We start from the raw sequence: 17,544 nt of genomic DNA, 5'->3' as shown, positions 1-17,544 counted from the left end.
AAAAAAAAAAAAAAAAATTGACATGACAGAAAGTTCCATTTATTGCTCTTAACTTTTTATTGTTGCTTGAATTTCTATGTGATGTAGTGTTCATACTTTTTTTGTGTGTAGTTAATATATACACAACATAAAGTTTACCAGTTTGACAATTTTTTCTTTATGTGAACTCTACACCTAATGTGAGGCTCAAACTCATGACCTCCAGATCAAGAGTGACATGCTCTACTGACTGAGCCAGCCTTGGACCTCCCATTTGGACCATTTTAAAGTGTTGAATTGAGTGGCATTTAGTACATTTACAGTGTTGTGTAATCATCACCACTATCTAGTTTCAGAACATTTTTATCCTCCCAAAAGGGAGGATACCTCATACCTATTAAGCAGTCACTTCCCAGTCCCATTCCTCCGTACCTCCAGTCCTTGCCTATCACTAATCTGCTTTCTGTCCCTCTGCATTTGCCTGTTCTGGCTACTTTCTTAGATGGAAGCATATAGTGGCATTTTCTATCTGGTGTCGTCCACTGAGTGTGATGTTTTCAAGATTCAGTGATATTTTTGCATGTATCTGTACTTCATTCTCTTTTTGGGGGGGGCTGAATACTATTCCATTGTATGGAGATGGGACGTTTTGTTTATCCATTTATCTGTTGGACACCTGCGTTGTTTCCACCTTTTGGTATTGCGACTAGAGCTGCTCTGAACCTTCGTGTACGAGTTTTTTTTTGGACACTTGGGTTTTGTTTTTTAAAAAAATTTTTCAGGATTTTTTCTTGTATTTCATATTATTATTATTATTATTTTTTTTAAAGATTGTATTTGTTTACTTGACAGAGAGACAGACACAGCGAGAGAGGAACACAAGCAGGGGGAGTGGGAGAGGGAGAAGCAGGCTCCCCGCCGAGCAGGGAGCCTGATGCGGGGTTCAATCCCAGGTCCCTGGGATCATGACCTGAGCCGAAGGCAGACGCTTAATGACTGAGCCACCCAGGCGCCCTATTTCATATTATTTTTTAAAACCTATTCTTTTTTTTCTTTGAAGTAAACTCTACCCCTAATGTGGGGCTCAAACTCATGACCCCCAAATCAAGAGTGTGATCTTACTGACTGAGCCACCAGGCACCCCTTGAATACCTGCTTTTACTTGTTTTTTTTTTTTTTTTGACAGAGATAGCGAGAGCAGGAACACAAGCAGGGGGAGTGGGAGAGGGAGAAGCAGGCTTCCTGCTGAGCAGGGAGCCCAATGTGGGACTTGATCCCAGGACCTTGGGATCATGACCGGAGCCGAAGGCAGACGCTTAAAGACTGAGCCACCCAGGCGCCCTGTTTTTACTTATTTTGGATTTCTATCTAGGAGTGGAATTGCTGGTCAGATGGTAGTTCTCGTTGTAACTTTTTACATATAGTAGTTCTCCTTGTAACTTTTTAAGGAACAGCCATACTTTTCCATAGCTGCTGCACCATTTTACATTCCCACCTGCAAGGTATGAGAGTTTGCTATGAAGCTATATAGCTTTTTTTAACTCATTTTTCTACTTCATGAGGTGGTCTTTTTTTTTTTTTTTAAAGATTGATTTGTTTATTTATTTGACAGAAAGAGGGAGAGAGAGCGCGCATGCACAAACAGGGGGAGCAGCAGAGGGAGAGGAAGAGAGAATCTTAAGCAGGCTCCATGCCCAGCACGAGCCCGACAAGCAGGGCTCGATCTTACAATCCTGAGATCTGAGCGTAAATCTAGGGTTGGACGATTACTGACTAAGCCACCCAGGCACCCCAAGGATATTCTGTTTTTAAACCTCATTCTGCTTAGATTGAATTCATTAGTAATTTTCTTACCCTTGGTACTGTCCCTTGTTCAGACATTATGTACTCATTCAGGACTGTTCGAGCTCTGCAGCGATGATAGTATTAAGGCCACTTACCTTACAACACTGGATGGTTGTGTTAAACATCCCTCCCCTCCTTTTTTTTTTGCTTGCAGTAATCACTGGCCAGCATCGAAGTGGTGTAATTTCAGCTCGAACTCGGATTGATGTTCTTTTGCTCACTTTTAGAAGAAAGCAACCCTTCACTCACTTCCTTGCCTTTTTCCTCAATGAAGCTGAGGTTCAGGAGCGATTCCTGAAGTTCCAGGAGGAAGTACTGGAGAAGTGCTCCATGGTAAGCAGCGAACAAAACAAAACAAAACAAAAAGTTAAAAAGTAAAGAAAAAGTACAAAAATGGTGGTTCATAATTCAAACAGTAGAAAGATATACATTTCTTCTCCCACCAAAAAAGGTAACCATTTCTGATGCTTTCTTATGATTCTAAACTGAAAAAAGAAGTATAGACATATTGGCACATAAGCCTCTATATATTACTGAAATATTCTTTAAAAATTTTAAGACATAAAAGTATTATCCTAATATACATACTGTTCTGCACCTTGTGGGTGGCAATGTTAATAAGAATCCATTATCTGTAGATCTTCTGCCCTGGATGGTAATGGCTTATTTGGGATTAGTAACTAGAAGAAATTCTCATTCTTATGTAACAGTGAAATGCTTGTGACCAGGATAACAGCAGATAATCTAGATTAGAAAACAAGTTTTTTTTGTTTGTTTGTTTTTTAAAGATTTATTTATTTGAGAGTGAGAAAGAGAGCATGAGCATGGGGAGGGGCAGAGGGAGAGGGAGAAGCAGACTCTGTTGAGCAGGGAGCCCGATGTGGGGCTCGATCCCAGGAGCCTGAGATCATATCCTAAGCTGAAGTCAGATGCCTAACCAACTGAGCCACCCAGGAACCCCTTAGAAAACAAGTTTGAAAACTTCTTTTGGATATAATTTTGGGCGATTTAAAGAAACATTGATTTAAAAAAATTAATGAACAGAATATATGGTTTTTTGTTTTTTTCTTCTTTTAATATGTGTTTTATAGAAAGTTTAGAAAATAAAGAAAAGATGAATAAGAAGTCACCCATAATCTCACCACTGAGAGAGAATATTGTGGCACATGCACAGATGTTTAAAAAAATAGAATTTGGCTTATATATGCTTTTATATCCTGCTTTCTTTGAAATTTTGCATTATTCCATGATCATTGTTTTGTCATTGAACAGAAATCTTTCCTTTTGCTTTGGAGACAGGAAGGAAGTTATAGCAGTCATGACTAAAATAACATAATCTTATTTCAATTAACAGTTCAGATAACTTGATTTTTAATGACTGCTTAGTATTCTATTATATGGATATATAAGGATGTGGTTTGAAGTGGTAGGGTTTGGAGCCAATAGCCAAGAAAGTACTCTTTCTTTAAATTTTTTTTTAGATTTTATTTATTGATTTGAGAGAGAGAGAGAGAGAGAATGAGAGACAGAGAGCATGAGAGGGAGGAGGGTCAGAGGGAGAAGCAGACTCCCTGCTGAGCAGGGAGCTCTATGCGGGACTTGATCCCGGGACTCCAGGATCATGATCTGAACCGAAGGCAGTCGCTTAACCAGCTGAGCCACCCAGGCGCCCCCCAAGAAAGTATTCTTGAGACATCTTGGGTGCAAAAGGGTGGTTTTATTACAGCATGGGGACAGGACCCATGGGCAGAAAGAGCTGTACCGGGGTCATGAGGAGTGGCTGATTATATACCTTCAAGTTGGGAGGGGGCTAGGGATAGCGTAAGTCTCTTAAGGAATTTTGGGAGCAAGGTTTCCAGGATCTCAAAGGCTAGCTGTTATTAGGAAAAGGCCATTTATTACTGTCTAGTAAAACCCTAGCCATGAGACTCTTCAGAAGTATGGGTTGTATGCTTGGGGGATGATTGCTAACATATATCTTGGGGGATAGAGATAAAGGAAGTTTCTAAAGGAATTTTATGTGTTAAAGTAGACTTACAGGATCCTGGGGGGTTGGGATAATGTTAAGCTAAGATTGCCTTTTGCCCTTAGCAAAGTATCAAATCAAGGTAGCTGAGTTCCTAAAGGAATGTCACTCTGCCTGTTTGAAGGATTTATCAATGGGCTGTAAGTAGTAAGGAAATTTAATTTTTCTTTTGTCTTTGTTTCCCACGTCATAGGATAATAATTTATTTTATCTTTTTAAATTATTTGTTTTTCATTATTATAAATAATGATGTTATGACTCTTCTTCTGCATACATTTTTCTGTACTAGTCTAATTAGTTTCTTAGTAAATTCCTGAAAATGGAAAAAGAGTATGTGTGTGTGAGTTGAGGGTTTTGACATATATTCCAAATTACCTTCAGGAAATGTAATAACACTTAACATGTCAAACTGTAGTTTTCTTTTGGTTCCTTTTCCCACCCTTGCCATTATTGGTGTTATTATTCTTTTAAGGTTTTGTGTTTTTGTAATCCAGTTGACAAAAAATATTAGCTCATTGCTTGATTGTTCATTTATTTGATTATTGGTGAGATAAGACTTTTTCATATATTTAATTCTTGTTTCTTCATGTCTTGGTGCATTTTTCTCTGAAAGTGTTCATTTTTTTATTTGTCAGAGCTTCATGTATATTAAGAGGATCAGTATTACTTCATAATTTACATTTAACTTTTTAGTTTCTTTGGAATGTATTTTGATATATAACAAGAGGTAAGGTTGTAACTTTTTTTTAGCCCCTATTTAGTTAACCAGTTATCTGCAGAAGAATTAAAGAATCTTTTATTTTACCTTAAAAATTATCATGCACTAAAATGGACTTTTTGGGGATGTGTTTAGATTTTTCTTTTAATGTTTTATTTTTAAGTGATCTCTACACCCAGTGTGGGGCTCGAACTCATAACCTTGAGATCAAGAGTTGCATGCTATACCAACTGAGCCAGCCAGGTGCCACATGGGATGTGTATAGATTTTTGTAACCAACTACTACAGTCAGGATATAGAACAGCTTGACTACCCCACAAAACTCCCTCATGCTATCCCTTTACAGTAACCTCTTCCCTACCCCAAACCCTGGCAATCACTGATTTCTTTCAGTCACTACAGTTTGGTCTTTCTGAGGATGTCGTATAAATGGAATCATGTAGTATGTAATCTTTTGAAACTGGCTTCTTTCATTCAGCATCATGCCTTTGAGATTCAGCCAAGCTATTGTGTATATCAGTAGTGTTTTCCTTTTTGTTGCTGAGTAGTATCACTGTTTGGATGCACCTCAGTTTGCTTGGGCATCCACCCAGTGGAGGACATTTGGGTTCTTTCCAGTTTGGGGCAATTATGAATGAAATTGCTGTAAACATTTATGTATAGGTTTTTATGTGAACATAGTTTTCCCTTCTTTAAAGTAAATACCCAGGGGGTGCCTGGGTGGCTCAGCTAGTTAAGTGTCTGCCTTCGGCTCAGGTCATGACCAAGCCCTGCATCGGGCTCCCTGCTCGGTGGTGAGCCTGCTTCTCCCTCTCCCTCTGCCTGCAGCTCTTCATTTTTATGCATATGGATGTCCGTCCATGCTGTGTTTTCCCAATCATGTAATGAAGAGAGGAATAAAAGCATATGGAATGGAATAGAACAGTGGTTAATATCTTTGGTTCTTGAAACAGATGAACCTGGGTGTGATTGTGGGTTCCTCAATCTGTGTAGACTTGGGCAAGTGAACCTCTCTACATGTTTTTTTCTTTTTTTTTTTTTTAAGTATGGTGGAGCCTAACATGGGGCTTGAACTCACAACCCTGAGATCAAGACCTGAGCTGAGATCAAGAGTCAGACACTTAACCAGCTGAGCCACTCAGGTGCCCCTCAAGCTGGGTCTTATATGTTAGAATATAGTGAAATATAGATAGATATAGAAGTATTAGAATCCAAGTACTTGTGTGGAACCAGGAATGAGAATTGATAAAATTGATTATTTAAGAAGGAGACTACAGCATGGCATAAGGTATAGAGAAGTTGAATCATTATGTTATACACCTGAGACTAATATAACATTGTGTCAACTCTACTCAAAACAACTTTTTTAAAAGGAGACTACAAAGGTGAGTAGGTTCAGACTGGAAAATATGGGTAGACAGCATAGAATTATATAACCCATTTTTAAGTGATTAACTTGGCATTTATGTGCTTGAACAAAGACACATAATAAGTCAAATACTATATATGTATATATATATAATTACTATATATATATAAAATTAGGAAGCCATCAGAATATTTTTTTTTCTCTTAGCATTACATAGCAAGATGATTTCGTTCTCAGTGGAGGGTAGGGTAGGAGAAGATCAGGAACAGTGAAGTTTCAATGTGGGCTGGTAAATTTGGGGCTGGGGTGCTGGTAAGTTTTGAAATTATTTTACCTTGTAAATACCAACTTATTGAAGCTCCGTGGTTATATATGTTTTGAAATGTTACAAATATTTGGTATGTGACAAGCAGTTTGTATTGTTAGCCTTTTTTTCTGTGTGTGTGTGTGTATGTGTGTGTATACTTTCTCACTTTAGTTCCTAACTTGAGCTGACAGGGAACAAATATTGGAGAATGATTACTTTTTTTTTTTTTTAAGATTTTTTTATTTATTTGAGAGAGAGAATGAGAGAGAGAGAGCACATGAGAGGGGGGAGGGTCAGAGGGAGAAGCAGACTCCCTGCTGAGCAGAGAGCCCGATGCGGGACTCGATCCCGGGACTCCAGGATCATGACCTGAGCCGAAGGCAGTTGCTTAACCAACTGAGCCACCCAGGCGCCCCTGGAGAATGATTACTTTAACTCAACTGGAATGAGATTGGCCACTATGAATGTCATGCTGGCCTTAATCAGTCCAGAGTACTTCCTTCTTGTTTTCAGGGTGATTCCATAGTGACATTGCTTTCCCGCGTTCTGACAACAGCAGGGGAATAAGCACAGCATAAAAGAGTAAGTAAGTACTAAGAGACCATTAAAGCTTTTAGGCATTTTCCAGTAGTACTCTGCATTTATTACCCCTACTTAGGTGAGTTCCCGACTAGTACTTTTTTTTTTTTTTTTTTTAAAGATTGTATTTTTAAATAATCTCTGCACCCAACATGGGGCTTGAATTTACAACCCCAGGTCAGGAGTTGCATGCTCTATGGCTGAGCCAGGCAGGCGCCACACCCCTCCCCCGCTTCTAGTAGCTTTGAAGAGCATATACCTTTTCATTGAGATAAGAGTTGTTTCATGGAAGACTGTGGCATTCAGTCTTGTTTTGGTTCTCTGATGCTCATTTGATATCTCTGATCATTTCTTCATCTCTAAAATAAGAATGGGCTGAACATTCTCCTGTTTATAAGAAAAAGATGATTCCTGTTGCTATAGAGAGTTGGCTCATAAATTTTGAGTTCACATGTGTATTTGTTATATACATTTATTAAAATAAAGTTTGTCTGGACGTCTGGGTGACTCAGTTGGTTAAGCGACTGCCTTCAGCTCAGGTCATGACCCTGGAGTCCCAGGATCGAGTCCCACATCGGGCTCCTTCCTCGGTGGGGAGTCTGCTTCTCCCTCAGACCCTCCCCCATCTCATGTGCTCTCTCTCTCCCTCTCTCTCAAATAAATAAAAATCTTCAAAAAATAAAATCGGGGCGCCTGGGTGGCTCAGTCGTTAAGCGTCTGCCTTCGGCTCAGGTCATGATCCCAGGGTCCTGGAATCGAGCCCCACATCGGGCTCCCTGCTCGGCAGAGGGCCTGCTTCTCCCTCTCCCACTCCCCCTGCTTGTGTTCTCTCTCTCGCTGTGTCTCTCTCTGTCAAATGAATAAATAAAATCTTTAAAAAATAAATAAATAAATAAAAATAAAAAATAAAATAAAGTTTGTCATACACGGTGTTTTGTAACAATTTTTTGATTTAACAACATGTTTCAGGTAAATACATACAAATCTAATTACTGTTTTGAAGATTTTATTTATTTGAGAGGGAGCAAGCACAAGCAGGGGGAGGAGGAGGGCAGAGGGGCGGAGTGGGGGGAAAGAATTTCAAGCAGATTCTGCACTGAGCACAGATCGCAACTCAGGGTTCCTTCCCACAACCTTTAAATCGCAACCCCAGCTGAAACAAGAATTGGTTCCACAACTGACTGAGCCACCCAGGTGCCCTAATTACTATTTTATTTTATTTTATTTTATTTTTTTAAAGATTTTATTTATTTATTTGACAGAGAGAGACACAGTGAGAGAGGGAACACAAGCAGGGGAAGTGGGAGAGGGAGAAGCAGACTTCCCACTGAGCAGGAAGCCTGATGTGGGGCTCGATCCCAGGACCCTGGGACCATGACCTGAGCCGAAGGCAGCTGCTTAATGACTGAGCCACCCAGGCGCCTCATACCTTAACATTTTTTAAAAAGATTTATTATTTTTTTAAGAGAGAGAGGGAAAGAATGCATGAGTGGGAGGGGCAGAGGGAGAGGGTGAGAGAATCTCAAGCAGATTCTGCACTGAGGGCAAGCTGGACACACAGGTTGATCTCACAACCCTGGGATCACCACCTGAGCCAAATCCAAGAGTTGGATGCTCAACCAACTGCACCCTGCAGGTGCCCCAGTACCCTAGCTTATTTAATCAGTCCTCTATTAATGGGCCATTAAAGGAAATTACTTCTATTAATAATGCTGTAATGAACATTTTTTTGTGTGTGCATCTTTATGTCCTTGGCTGATCATTTCTTTGGGATACATTTTGGGGTAATTTCTTAGAAGTAGAATATGTGGGGCGCCTGGGTGGCTCAGTTGGTTGAGCGACTGCCTTTGGCTCAGGTCATGATCCTGGAGTCCCTGGATCGAGTCCCGCATCGGGCTCCCTGCTCGGCGAGGAGCCTGCTTCTCCCTCTAACCTTCCCCCCTCTCATGTACTTTCTCGCTCTCTCAAATAAATAAATAAATCTTTAAAAAAAAAAAAAAAGTAGAATATGTGGGTTAAAGGAATGTAAACTTTAAATTTTTTATTCTATTTTAAAAATCAACTTTTTTCAGCTATAACTTACATACAATATAATGCCCCAGTTTTGATGAGTTCTGATAAACATTATATAGTTGTAACAGCCATTAAAAACAAGATGCAGAACATTTCCATCACCCCAAAATGTTCCCTTGTACTTCTCTGCAGTCCCATAATAGTTTTGAGAGAGTCATTCTTGTTGGTGTGTGTGTGTTACAGTAGTTGATTTCTTTTTATTGCTGAGTAGTATTCCTCTGCATGTGTGTACCAAAATTGGTTCATCCATTCAACTGTTGATCATTTGGGTGGTTTCTAGTCTTTGGCTGTAATAAACAAAGCTATTATAATCATTTGTGTAGAAACCTTTTTGTTAAGTATTTGTTTTTATTCCTCTTGGGCAAATACTTAGGGGTATAATTGAGAGTGTGAGAAATTGTGCCTCTTCCACCACAAATAATGTGTGGGAGTTCAGGTTGCTCCCCACTCTTGCCAGCATTTGGTGGTATCTGTCTTTTGATTTCAGCCACTCTGGTGGGCATGCTTTGGACCTGTGGGTTTTTGGGTTTTTTTTAATCAAGTAAAGTTAACATACAGTGTTACATTAGTTTCAGGTGTACAGTATAGTAATTCAACAATTCTGTATGTTACTCAGTGCCATCACAATCAGTGTACTCTTAATCCCGTTCACCTGTTTTCACCTATCCTCCCACCACCTCCCCTCTGGTAACCATCTGTTTGTTCTCTATAGGTTAGAGTCTGTTTTTTGGTTTATCTCTTTTTTTTTTTTCTTTTGTTCCCTAAATTCCACATAAGAGTGAAACCATATGGTACTTGTATTTCTCTGACTGGCTATTTCACTTAGCATTATACTCTCTAGATCTACCCATGTTGTTGCAAATGGCGAGATTTCTTTTTTTTTTTTAGGGCTGAGTAATATTCCATTGTATATACATACCACATCTTTTTTTTTTTTTTTAAGATTTTATTTAGTTATTTGACAGAGACAGTGAGAGAGGGAACACAAGCAGGTAGAGTGGGAGAGGGAGAAGCAGGCTTCCCGCTGAGCAGGGAGCCCGATGCAGGGCTCGATCCCAGGACCCCGGGATCATGACCCAAGCTGAAGGCAGATACTTAACGACTGAGCCACCCAGGCACCCCCATACCACATCTTCTTTATCCATTTATCTATTGATGGACACTGGGGCTGCTTCCGTATTTCGGCTTTTGTAAATAATACTGCAATAAACATAGGGGTGCATGTATCTTTTCAAATTAGTGTTTCTGTATTCTTTGGGTAAATTCCCAGTACTGGAATTACTAGATCATATGGTAGTTCTGTTTTATTTTTTGAGGAACCTTCATACTGTTTTCCACAGTGGCTGCACCAGTTTGCATTCCCACCAGCCATGCACAGGGTTCCTCTTTCTCCACATCCTTCCTAACACTTGTTGTTTTTTGTGTTTTTGAGTTTAGCCAGTCCAACAAGTGTGAGGTGATACCTCATTGTGGTTTTGATTTGCATTTCCTTGATGATGAGTGCTGTTGAGCATCTTTTCATGTATCTGTTGGCTAACTGTATGTCTTCTTTGGAGAAATGTCTGTTCATGTTTTCTGCTCATTTTTAATGGGATTATTTGTTTTTTTGGTGTTGAGTTGTATAAGTTCTTTATATAATTTTTAAAAAATATTTGTGGGGAAGGGAGGAGAAGAGGAGGGAGAGGGAAACAGAACCTCAAGCAGACTCCGCATTGAGTGTGGAGCCTGACATGAGGCTTCATCCCATGACCCTGAGACCATGACCTGAGCCGAAATCAAGAGTCGAACACTTAACAGATGGAGCCACCCAGGTGCCCCTCTTTATATAATTTTGGATACTAACCCTTTATCAGATCCGTCATTTGCAAATATCTTCTCCCATTTAGTAGCTTGTCTTTCTGTGATTTCAGTATACATTTTTCCTGATGCCTGATGTTGCCGAGTATCTTTTCATTTGCTTTACTGGCCATTTTTATATCTGCCTTTGTGAAGTGTCTTCAAACTTTTGCCCATTTTTGTTGTTGGTGGTGGTGCTTTAGCTTTTCTGTCTTTTTTTTTTTTAATTGTGGTAAGGTGTACATAACATAAAATTTACGATTTTACCCCTCCCCCCCCTTTTTTTTTTAATATTTTATTTATTTGAGAGAGAGAAAGAGCATGAGAGGGAGCATGAGCTGGAGGAGAGGCAGACCCCCGGCTGGAGGAGAGCCTGATGCGGGGCTTGCTCCCAGAACCCTGAGACCATGACCTGAGCCGAAGGCAGACGCTTAACGGACTGAGCCACCCAGGCACCCCCATTTTAACCCTTTTTAAGTGTATATACTTTTGTCTTTTTTTTTTTAGATTTTATTTATTTGCGAGACAGAGAATGAGAGACAGAGAGCATGAGAGGGGGAGGGTCAGAGGGAGAAGCAGACCCCCCCACTGAGCAGGGAGCCCGATGCGGGACTCGATCCCGGGACTCCAGGATCATGACCTGAGCCGAAGGCAGTCGCTTAACCAACTGAGCCACGCAGGCGCCCAACTTTTGTCTATTTTTAAGTGTTTGTTTTCTTATTGTTGAGTTGTAAGAGTTCTTATATTTGTAGATGCATGTCCTTTATCAGATACATGTTTTACATATTTTTTTTTCTCAGTCTTTGGTTTATATTTTCATTTTCTCAGTGTTTTTTGAAGAGCAGAAATTTTTTAATTTGATGGAGTCCAGTTTTTTTATGGTCTATACTTTTTGTATTGCCTCTGAAAAATATCTGCCTTTTTGGGGATGCCTCGGTGGCTCAGTTGGTTAAGCGTCTGCCTTCGACTTGGGTCATGATCACAGGGTCCTGGGATCAAGTCCCGCATCAGGCTCCTTGCTCAACAGGGAACCTGCTTCTCCCTCTTCCTGCTACTCCCCCTGCTTGTGCATATTTGCGCGCTCTCTCTCTCTGACAAATAAATAAATAAAATCTTTAAAAAAAATCTCTGCCAGGGCACCTGGGTATCTCAGTCACTTAAGCGTCTGACCTTCAGCTTAGGTCATGATCCTCCGGTACTGAGATCGAGCCCTACATCGGGCTCCTTGCTCAGCGGGGAGCCTTGTTCTCCTCTGTTCCCCACCTGTGTGCTCTCTATCACTGTCTCTCTCTCTGTCAAATAAATAAAATCTTAAAAAAAAAAATGCCTGTGTTTGCTATGATGTCAAAGTTTTCTTCTATAAACAAAAAAGTATAAAACTATGTTTTATGTTTTAGCTCTTATGTTTAGGTCAGTAGTTCATATTAATTTTTGTGTGTGGTGTGAGGTAAGGGTTGAGGTTCATTTTTTTTCCCCCATGTAGATGTCTAGTTTAAGTACCATTTATTTTTTTATTTTTTATTTTTTTAATTTTTAAAGATTTTATTTATTTTTTGACAGAGAGAGACACAGCAAGAGAGGGAACACAAGCAGGGGGAGTGGGAGATGGAGAAGCAGGCCTCCTGCAGAGCAGGGAGCCCGATGTGGGGCTCGATCCCAGGACCCTGGGACCATGACCTGAACCGAAGGCAGATGCCCAACAACTGAGCCACCCAGGCATTCCCCTAATTTTATCTTTTTTATTACATTTCTTATGCATAGCTTTGGGTTTAATTTGCTCTTTTTTTGGTTTCTTAATGTAGAAACTTAAATTGTTAATAGAAGACTTTTTTCTTTTCTAGTATAAGCACTTAAAGATGTTAATTTCTGGGGTGCCTGGGTGGCTCAGTCGTTAAGCGTCTGCCTTCGGCTCAGGTCATGATCCCAGGGTCCTGGGATCGAGCCCCGCATCGGGCTCCCTGCTCAGCGGGAAGCCTGCTTCTCCCTCTCCCACTCCCCCTGCTTGTGTTCCTCTCTTGCTGTCTTTCTCTCTCAAAGTAAATAAAATCTTAAAAAAAAAAAAGGTATTAATTTCCCTCTACACATTACTCTAGCTGCATCTCCTCAAATTTGATATGTGTACTTTCATTTTCATTTAGTTCAAAGTTTTTTCTAATTTCCCTTGTGGTTTTTTGTTTTTTTTTTTAGTATTTTAGTTAAAATTTTTATTTTGAGATAATTATAAATTCACATAAATTGTAAGCCTTACTTGACCCCTGTGTTACTTAAAAGCATGTTGTTTACTTTTCTACATTTGGGGATTTTCCAGATACCTTTTTTGTTACTGATTTCTTTTTTTTTTAAAGATTTTATTTATTTGAGAGAGAGAGAATGAGAGAGAGCACATGAGAGGGGGAAGGGTCAGAGGGAGAAGCAGACTCCCTGCCGAGCAGGGAGCCCGATGCGGGACTCGATCCCGGGACTCCAGGATCATGACCTGAGCCGAAGGCAGTCGCTTAACCAACTGAGCCACCCAGGCGCCCTTTTGTTACTGATTTCTAATTTAATTCTCTTGATGAGATAACATACTTTGATTCTGTTCTTTTAAATGCATTTATATCTGTTTTCTGTTCCAGAATATAGTCTATCTTGGTAAATGTTATGTGTACATTTGAAAAGATGTGTATTCTGATGTTTTGGGGTTGATTGTTTTATAAACATTATTTATATCATATAGTTGTTAGTGATCTTTATGTCTTCTGTATCCTTACTCATCTTCTATCCTGTTAATTACTGAATGAGGACTGTTGAAATCTCCAACTGTGATTATGGATTCATCTATTTCTCCTTTCATTTCTGTTAATTTTTTTCATATCTTCTTGATGTGTTGATCCCGTTATAATTATGAAATATCCCTTTATATCCCTGACAGTATTCCCTGTTCTGAGATTTACTTTTTCTGATGTCAGTATAGCCATTCCAGCTTTCCTTTGATTAGTATTTACATTGTATGTCTATTTCCATCCTTTTAGTATATTTGTATTTTTTTTTTTTTTAAGATTTTATTTATTTACTTGACAGAGAGAGAGAGCAGGAGAGCACAAGCATGGGGAGAGGGAGAAGCAGGCCCCCTGCCGAACAGGGAGCCTGTCATGGGGCTTGATCCCAGGACCCTGACCTGAGCCAAAGGCAGTCGCTTAACCGACTGAGCCACCCAAGCACCCCACATATTTTATTTTTATATTAAAAATAGTTTTTTATTTTTTAAGATTTTATTTATTTATTTGACAGAGAGAGAGATAGCGAGAGCAGGAACACAAGCAGGGGGAGTGGGAGCGGGAGAAGCAGGCTTTCTGCCGAGCAGGGAGCCCGATGTGGGACTCGATCCCAGGACCCTGGGATCCTGACCTGAGCCGAAGGCAGACGCTTAACGACTGAGCCACCCAGGCGCCCTAAAAATAGTTTTTAAAAAGACTTATTTATTTGAGAGAGAGCATGAGTGGGGAGGAGAGGGAGCAGCAGGCTCCCCATGAGCAGGGAGCCTTACTCGGGGCTCGATCCCAAGACCCTGGGATTATGACCTGAGCCAAAGGCAGACGCTTAATGACTGAGCCACCCAGGTGTCCCTTAAAAATAGTTTTTTTAAAGGCAGCATATGGTTGGATATTGTTTTTGTGTTTTAAATCTCTGCCTTTTAACTAGAATGATTAAACCATTTACTTTTTTTTTTTTTAAGAGTTTATTTATTTATTTGACACAGAGAGACACAGCGAGAGAGGGAACACAAGCAGGGGGAGTGGGAGAGGGAGAAGCAGGTTTCCCACTGAGCAGGGAGCCCAATGCAGGGCTCGATCCCAGGACCCTGGGATCATGACCTGAGCCAAAGGCAGACACTTAACGACTAAGCCCACCTAGGCACCCCTGGACTGTTTACTTTTAATGTAATTATAGATATGGGTGGGTTTAAATCTACCATTTTGCAATTTTTTTTGTTCCACCTCTTCATTGGTCATTTTTTTCCTACCATTTTTGGATTGAGGGTGTTGAAAATTTTTATTTATATATATATATATTTCTTTAAATAGCTACTTTTTTCTTTTAAAGTTTATTTATCTTTTAGTAATCTATACTCAGTGTGGGGCTCAGACACATGACCCTGAGATAAAGAATTGCAGGCTCTTCTGACTGAGCCATCCAGGAGCCCCAGGTGTTTAAAAATGTTAATTTTATCGATGCTGTTGGCTTATTAGCTACACCTGTTCATTTTTTTTTTTTAAAGATTTTATTTATTTATTCATGAGAGACAGAGAGAGAGAGGCAGAGGGAGAAGCAGGCTCCCAAGGAGCAGAGAGCCCGATGCGGGACTCGATCCCAGGACCCTGGGATCATGACCTGAGCTGAAGGCGGACGCTTAACCATCTGAGCCACCCAGGCGCCCCACCTGTTCATTTTTTAAGTAAATGCTGTAAGATTTATACTATAGGTCCTTAATTCATCATCTCCAAATAATATCGTAGTACTTTATGTATAATGAAGAACCTTACTATATATCATTTATTTTTTCCCTTCTGTCCTTTGTCTCATTGTCATTAATTTTGCTTCTCTAAGTAAACAACTTCCTGCAAGATTTCTTATAATTCAGGTCTTTTAGAAACACTTTCTCTCAGCTCTTATTTGTCTGAAAAAATATTTAGTTCATCTTCTTTTTTGAAAGGTTATTTTTACTCGTTATAGGATTCTAAGTTGATAGTTTTTTTCTCTCAGCGTCATAAAGACATTATTCCATAGTCTTTTGGCTTAAATAGATTCTGATAAGGAATCTGTTGTAATTCTTTGTTTTTCTGCGTGTAAGATGTTTGGCTGCTTTTTTTTTTTTTAAGTTGGAAATAATTTAAAATTTACAAAAATTATAAAAAGAAATTGTATAAGAAATACCTATATGCTCTAATGCTATGTGATCTATCCCTTATAACATTTCCAATCCAAGTTCCAGGATAGAGTCAGGAATTGCATTTAATTTTTATGTTTAACTTCTTTTAGCTGAACTTTTCATAGCCTTTCTGACTTTTATGGGGTTTTTTTGACAGAGAGGGGGAGAACACAAGCAGGGGAAGCAGAGGCAGAGGGAGAAGCAGGCTCCCTGCTCAGCAGGGAGCCCAGTGCAGGGCTCGATCCCAGGACTCTGGGATCATGACCTGAGCTGAAGGCAGACACTTAACTGTCTGAGCCACCCGGGCGCCCTCCCATGATTTATGTTACTGACATACTTGAAGAATACAGTCCCTTCCAACGTTCTTTTAAAAACAGAGCATTCTTTTTTGCATTTGTCTTGTATTTCTTTGTGGTTAGCTTGATGTTATACTTTCTCCATCAGAGTATTGCATAGATGATATTGTGTCCTTATGAGAATATCACATCTGGGGCATAAAATGTGCATCTGTTTTTCCTAAGTGTTGTTACCTTCAGTCAAGGTGTTGCCTGATTTCTCCTAAGTATAATAATTATTTTATATCTCTCTTGCAACTAATAAACATTCTGCGGGGAGATATTCTAAGATCATGCAGATATCCTGCTCGTCATCAACATTTCCCTCAGACCTAGCAGCCATTGATGATTCTTACTTGATCCAGTCTTTACCATGATGGTTGCACAATGGTCATTTTCCGACTCTAGCACTTGCTCTACACTTGGTATTCAGCTTTCCACATTCTCATGTAAGTAGGAGACCTTACTTCTCCCTTTCCTTTTTGGGGGGCCACAGAGAGAAAGGGGGGGAAGGGCAGAGGGATTGGGAGAGAAGAGAATCCTAAGCAGGCTCCAACTTGGGGCTTGATCTCGCAACCCTGAGATCATGACCTGAGCCGAAGTCAAGAGTTGGATGCTTAACTGACTGAGCCACCCAGGTACCCCTCTCCCTTTACTTTTATTTATTATTGGTATGGTTTAATGAATTTAAATTTTTTCCAAGTGCTTATAATTTACTATTGTGCTCAGTTATTTTGCTGCTTAAATTATCTCACTTTTGGTTAAGGGTCCTGTCAAACCTTTTCTGGGGAGGTGTCTTCCTTGGCCTGTGTGTGCGCCAAGCCCTATATATGGCTGTTTTGAGGGCCTTAATTTCTCTACGATCTCACTCTGGCTTCCTTTTAGAGCCTTAGCTGTTCTGTTGTATTTCTCTGCCCATAGTCTCTTGCCCTCGCATACATATAAGTCTGCTTTCCCCGGCAGCTCTCTTGCTTCATGGGCAAGAACTCACCTTACTTACGGTGGCCTCCAACCTGATATCCAGACTATGCCACTGTTCCCAGCAGCGCTCCAAGTCAGGCAAGACAGAAACCAGTTCCTTCAGCAGCCTCCTAATAAGCCAAAACACTGTAAGCTACTTTCACTCTTCCTTCGGCCCTCCTGAAGAAGTGAAAATTGAGTGGCTTCCTCCTGACCTGTTGTGCTGCTTTGGGGAAGGGGCAGGCAACAGATGGAGAGAAAACTTGAAAACCATTTTGAGTAGCTTCTCTTGGTTAAGGTTAGGCATTTGCTTGGTTGTTAACAGCTTCTTAACTAGTTTCTAGAGTTCTCCCAAAGCTACTTTGGTCTGAATGTTGTTGTTTATTTGGTATTTCTATGGGGGAATGAGGGCCTTGATTTTATTAGTCAGCCATTTTGCTGATGTTGCTCCAGGTTTGGATAATTTTCAGGCATTATTATTTATTTTTCTCTTCTCCTGGAACTCTAATTACACATATATTAGACCAGTCGATACTGGTGCACAGGTTGCTGAAGTTCTGTTCATTTTGCTTCCATACTTTTTTTTTTCTGTCTGCTTTAGTTTGGAT

At 40.0% G+C, this 17,544-nt stretch overlaps 1 protein-coding gene across 6 annotated transcripts in view; it reads left to right on the top strand.

Annotated features, from left to right (window-relative positions):
• ASCC1 (activating signal cointegrator 1 complex subunit 1) overlaps window positions 1-17,544 on the top strand; it is a 108,939-nt gene that overhangs the window by 12,808 nt on the left and 78,587 nt on the right. For all 6 annotated transcript variants that reach the window (XM_035021262.1, XM_035021256.1, XM_035021234.1 and 3 more), the window contains exon 5: window positions 1,979-2,157. In XM_035021262.1, coding sequence (XP_034877153.1) covers window positions 1,979-2,157 — 179 coding nt within the window. The remainder of the gene's footprint in view (window positions 1-1,978; window positions 2,158-17,544) is intronic.

Source organism: Mirounga leonina, unplaced genomic scaffold (assembly GCF_011800145.1).
Source record: "Mirounga leonina isolate KUSES-001 unplaced genomic scaffold, KU_Mleo_1.0 Mir_114, whole genome shotgun sequence".
Taxonomy (NCBI): Eukaryota; Metazoa; Chordata; class Mammalia; order Carnivora; family Phocidae; genus Mirounga; species Mirounga leonina.
This window is presented reverse-complemented; position numbering and strand designations above follow the sequence as displayed.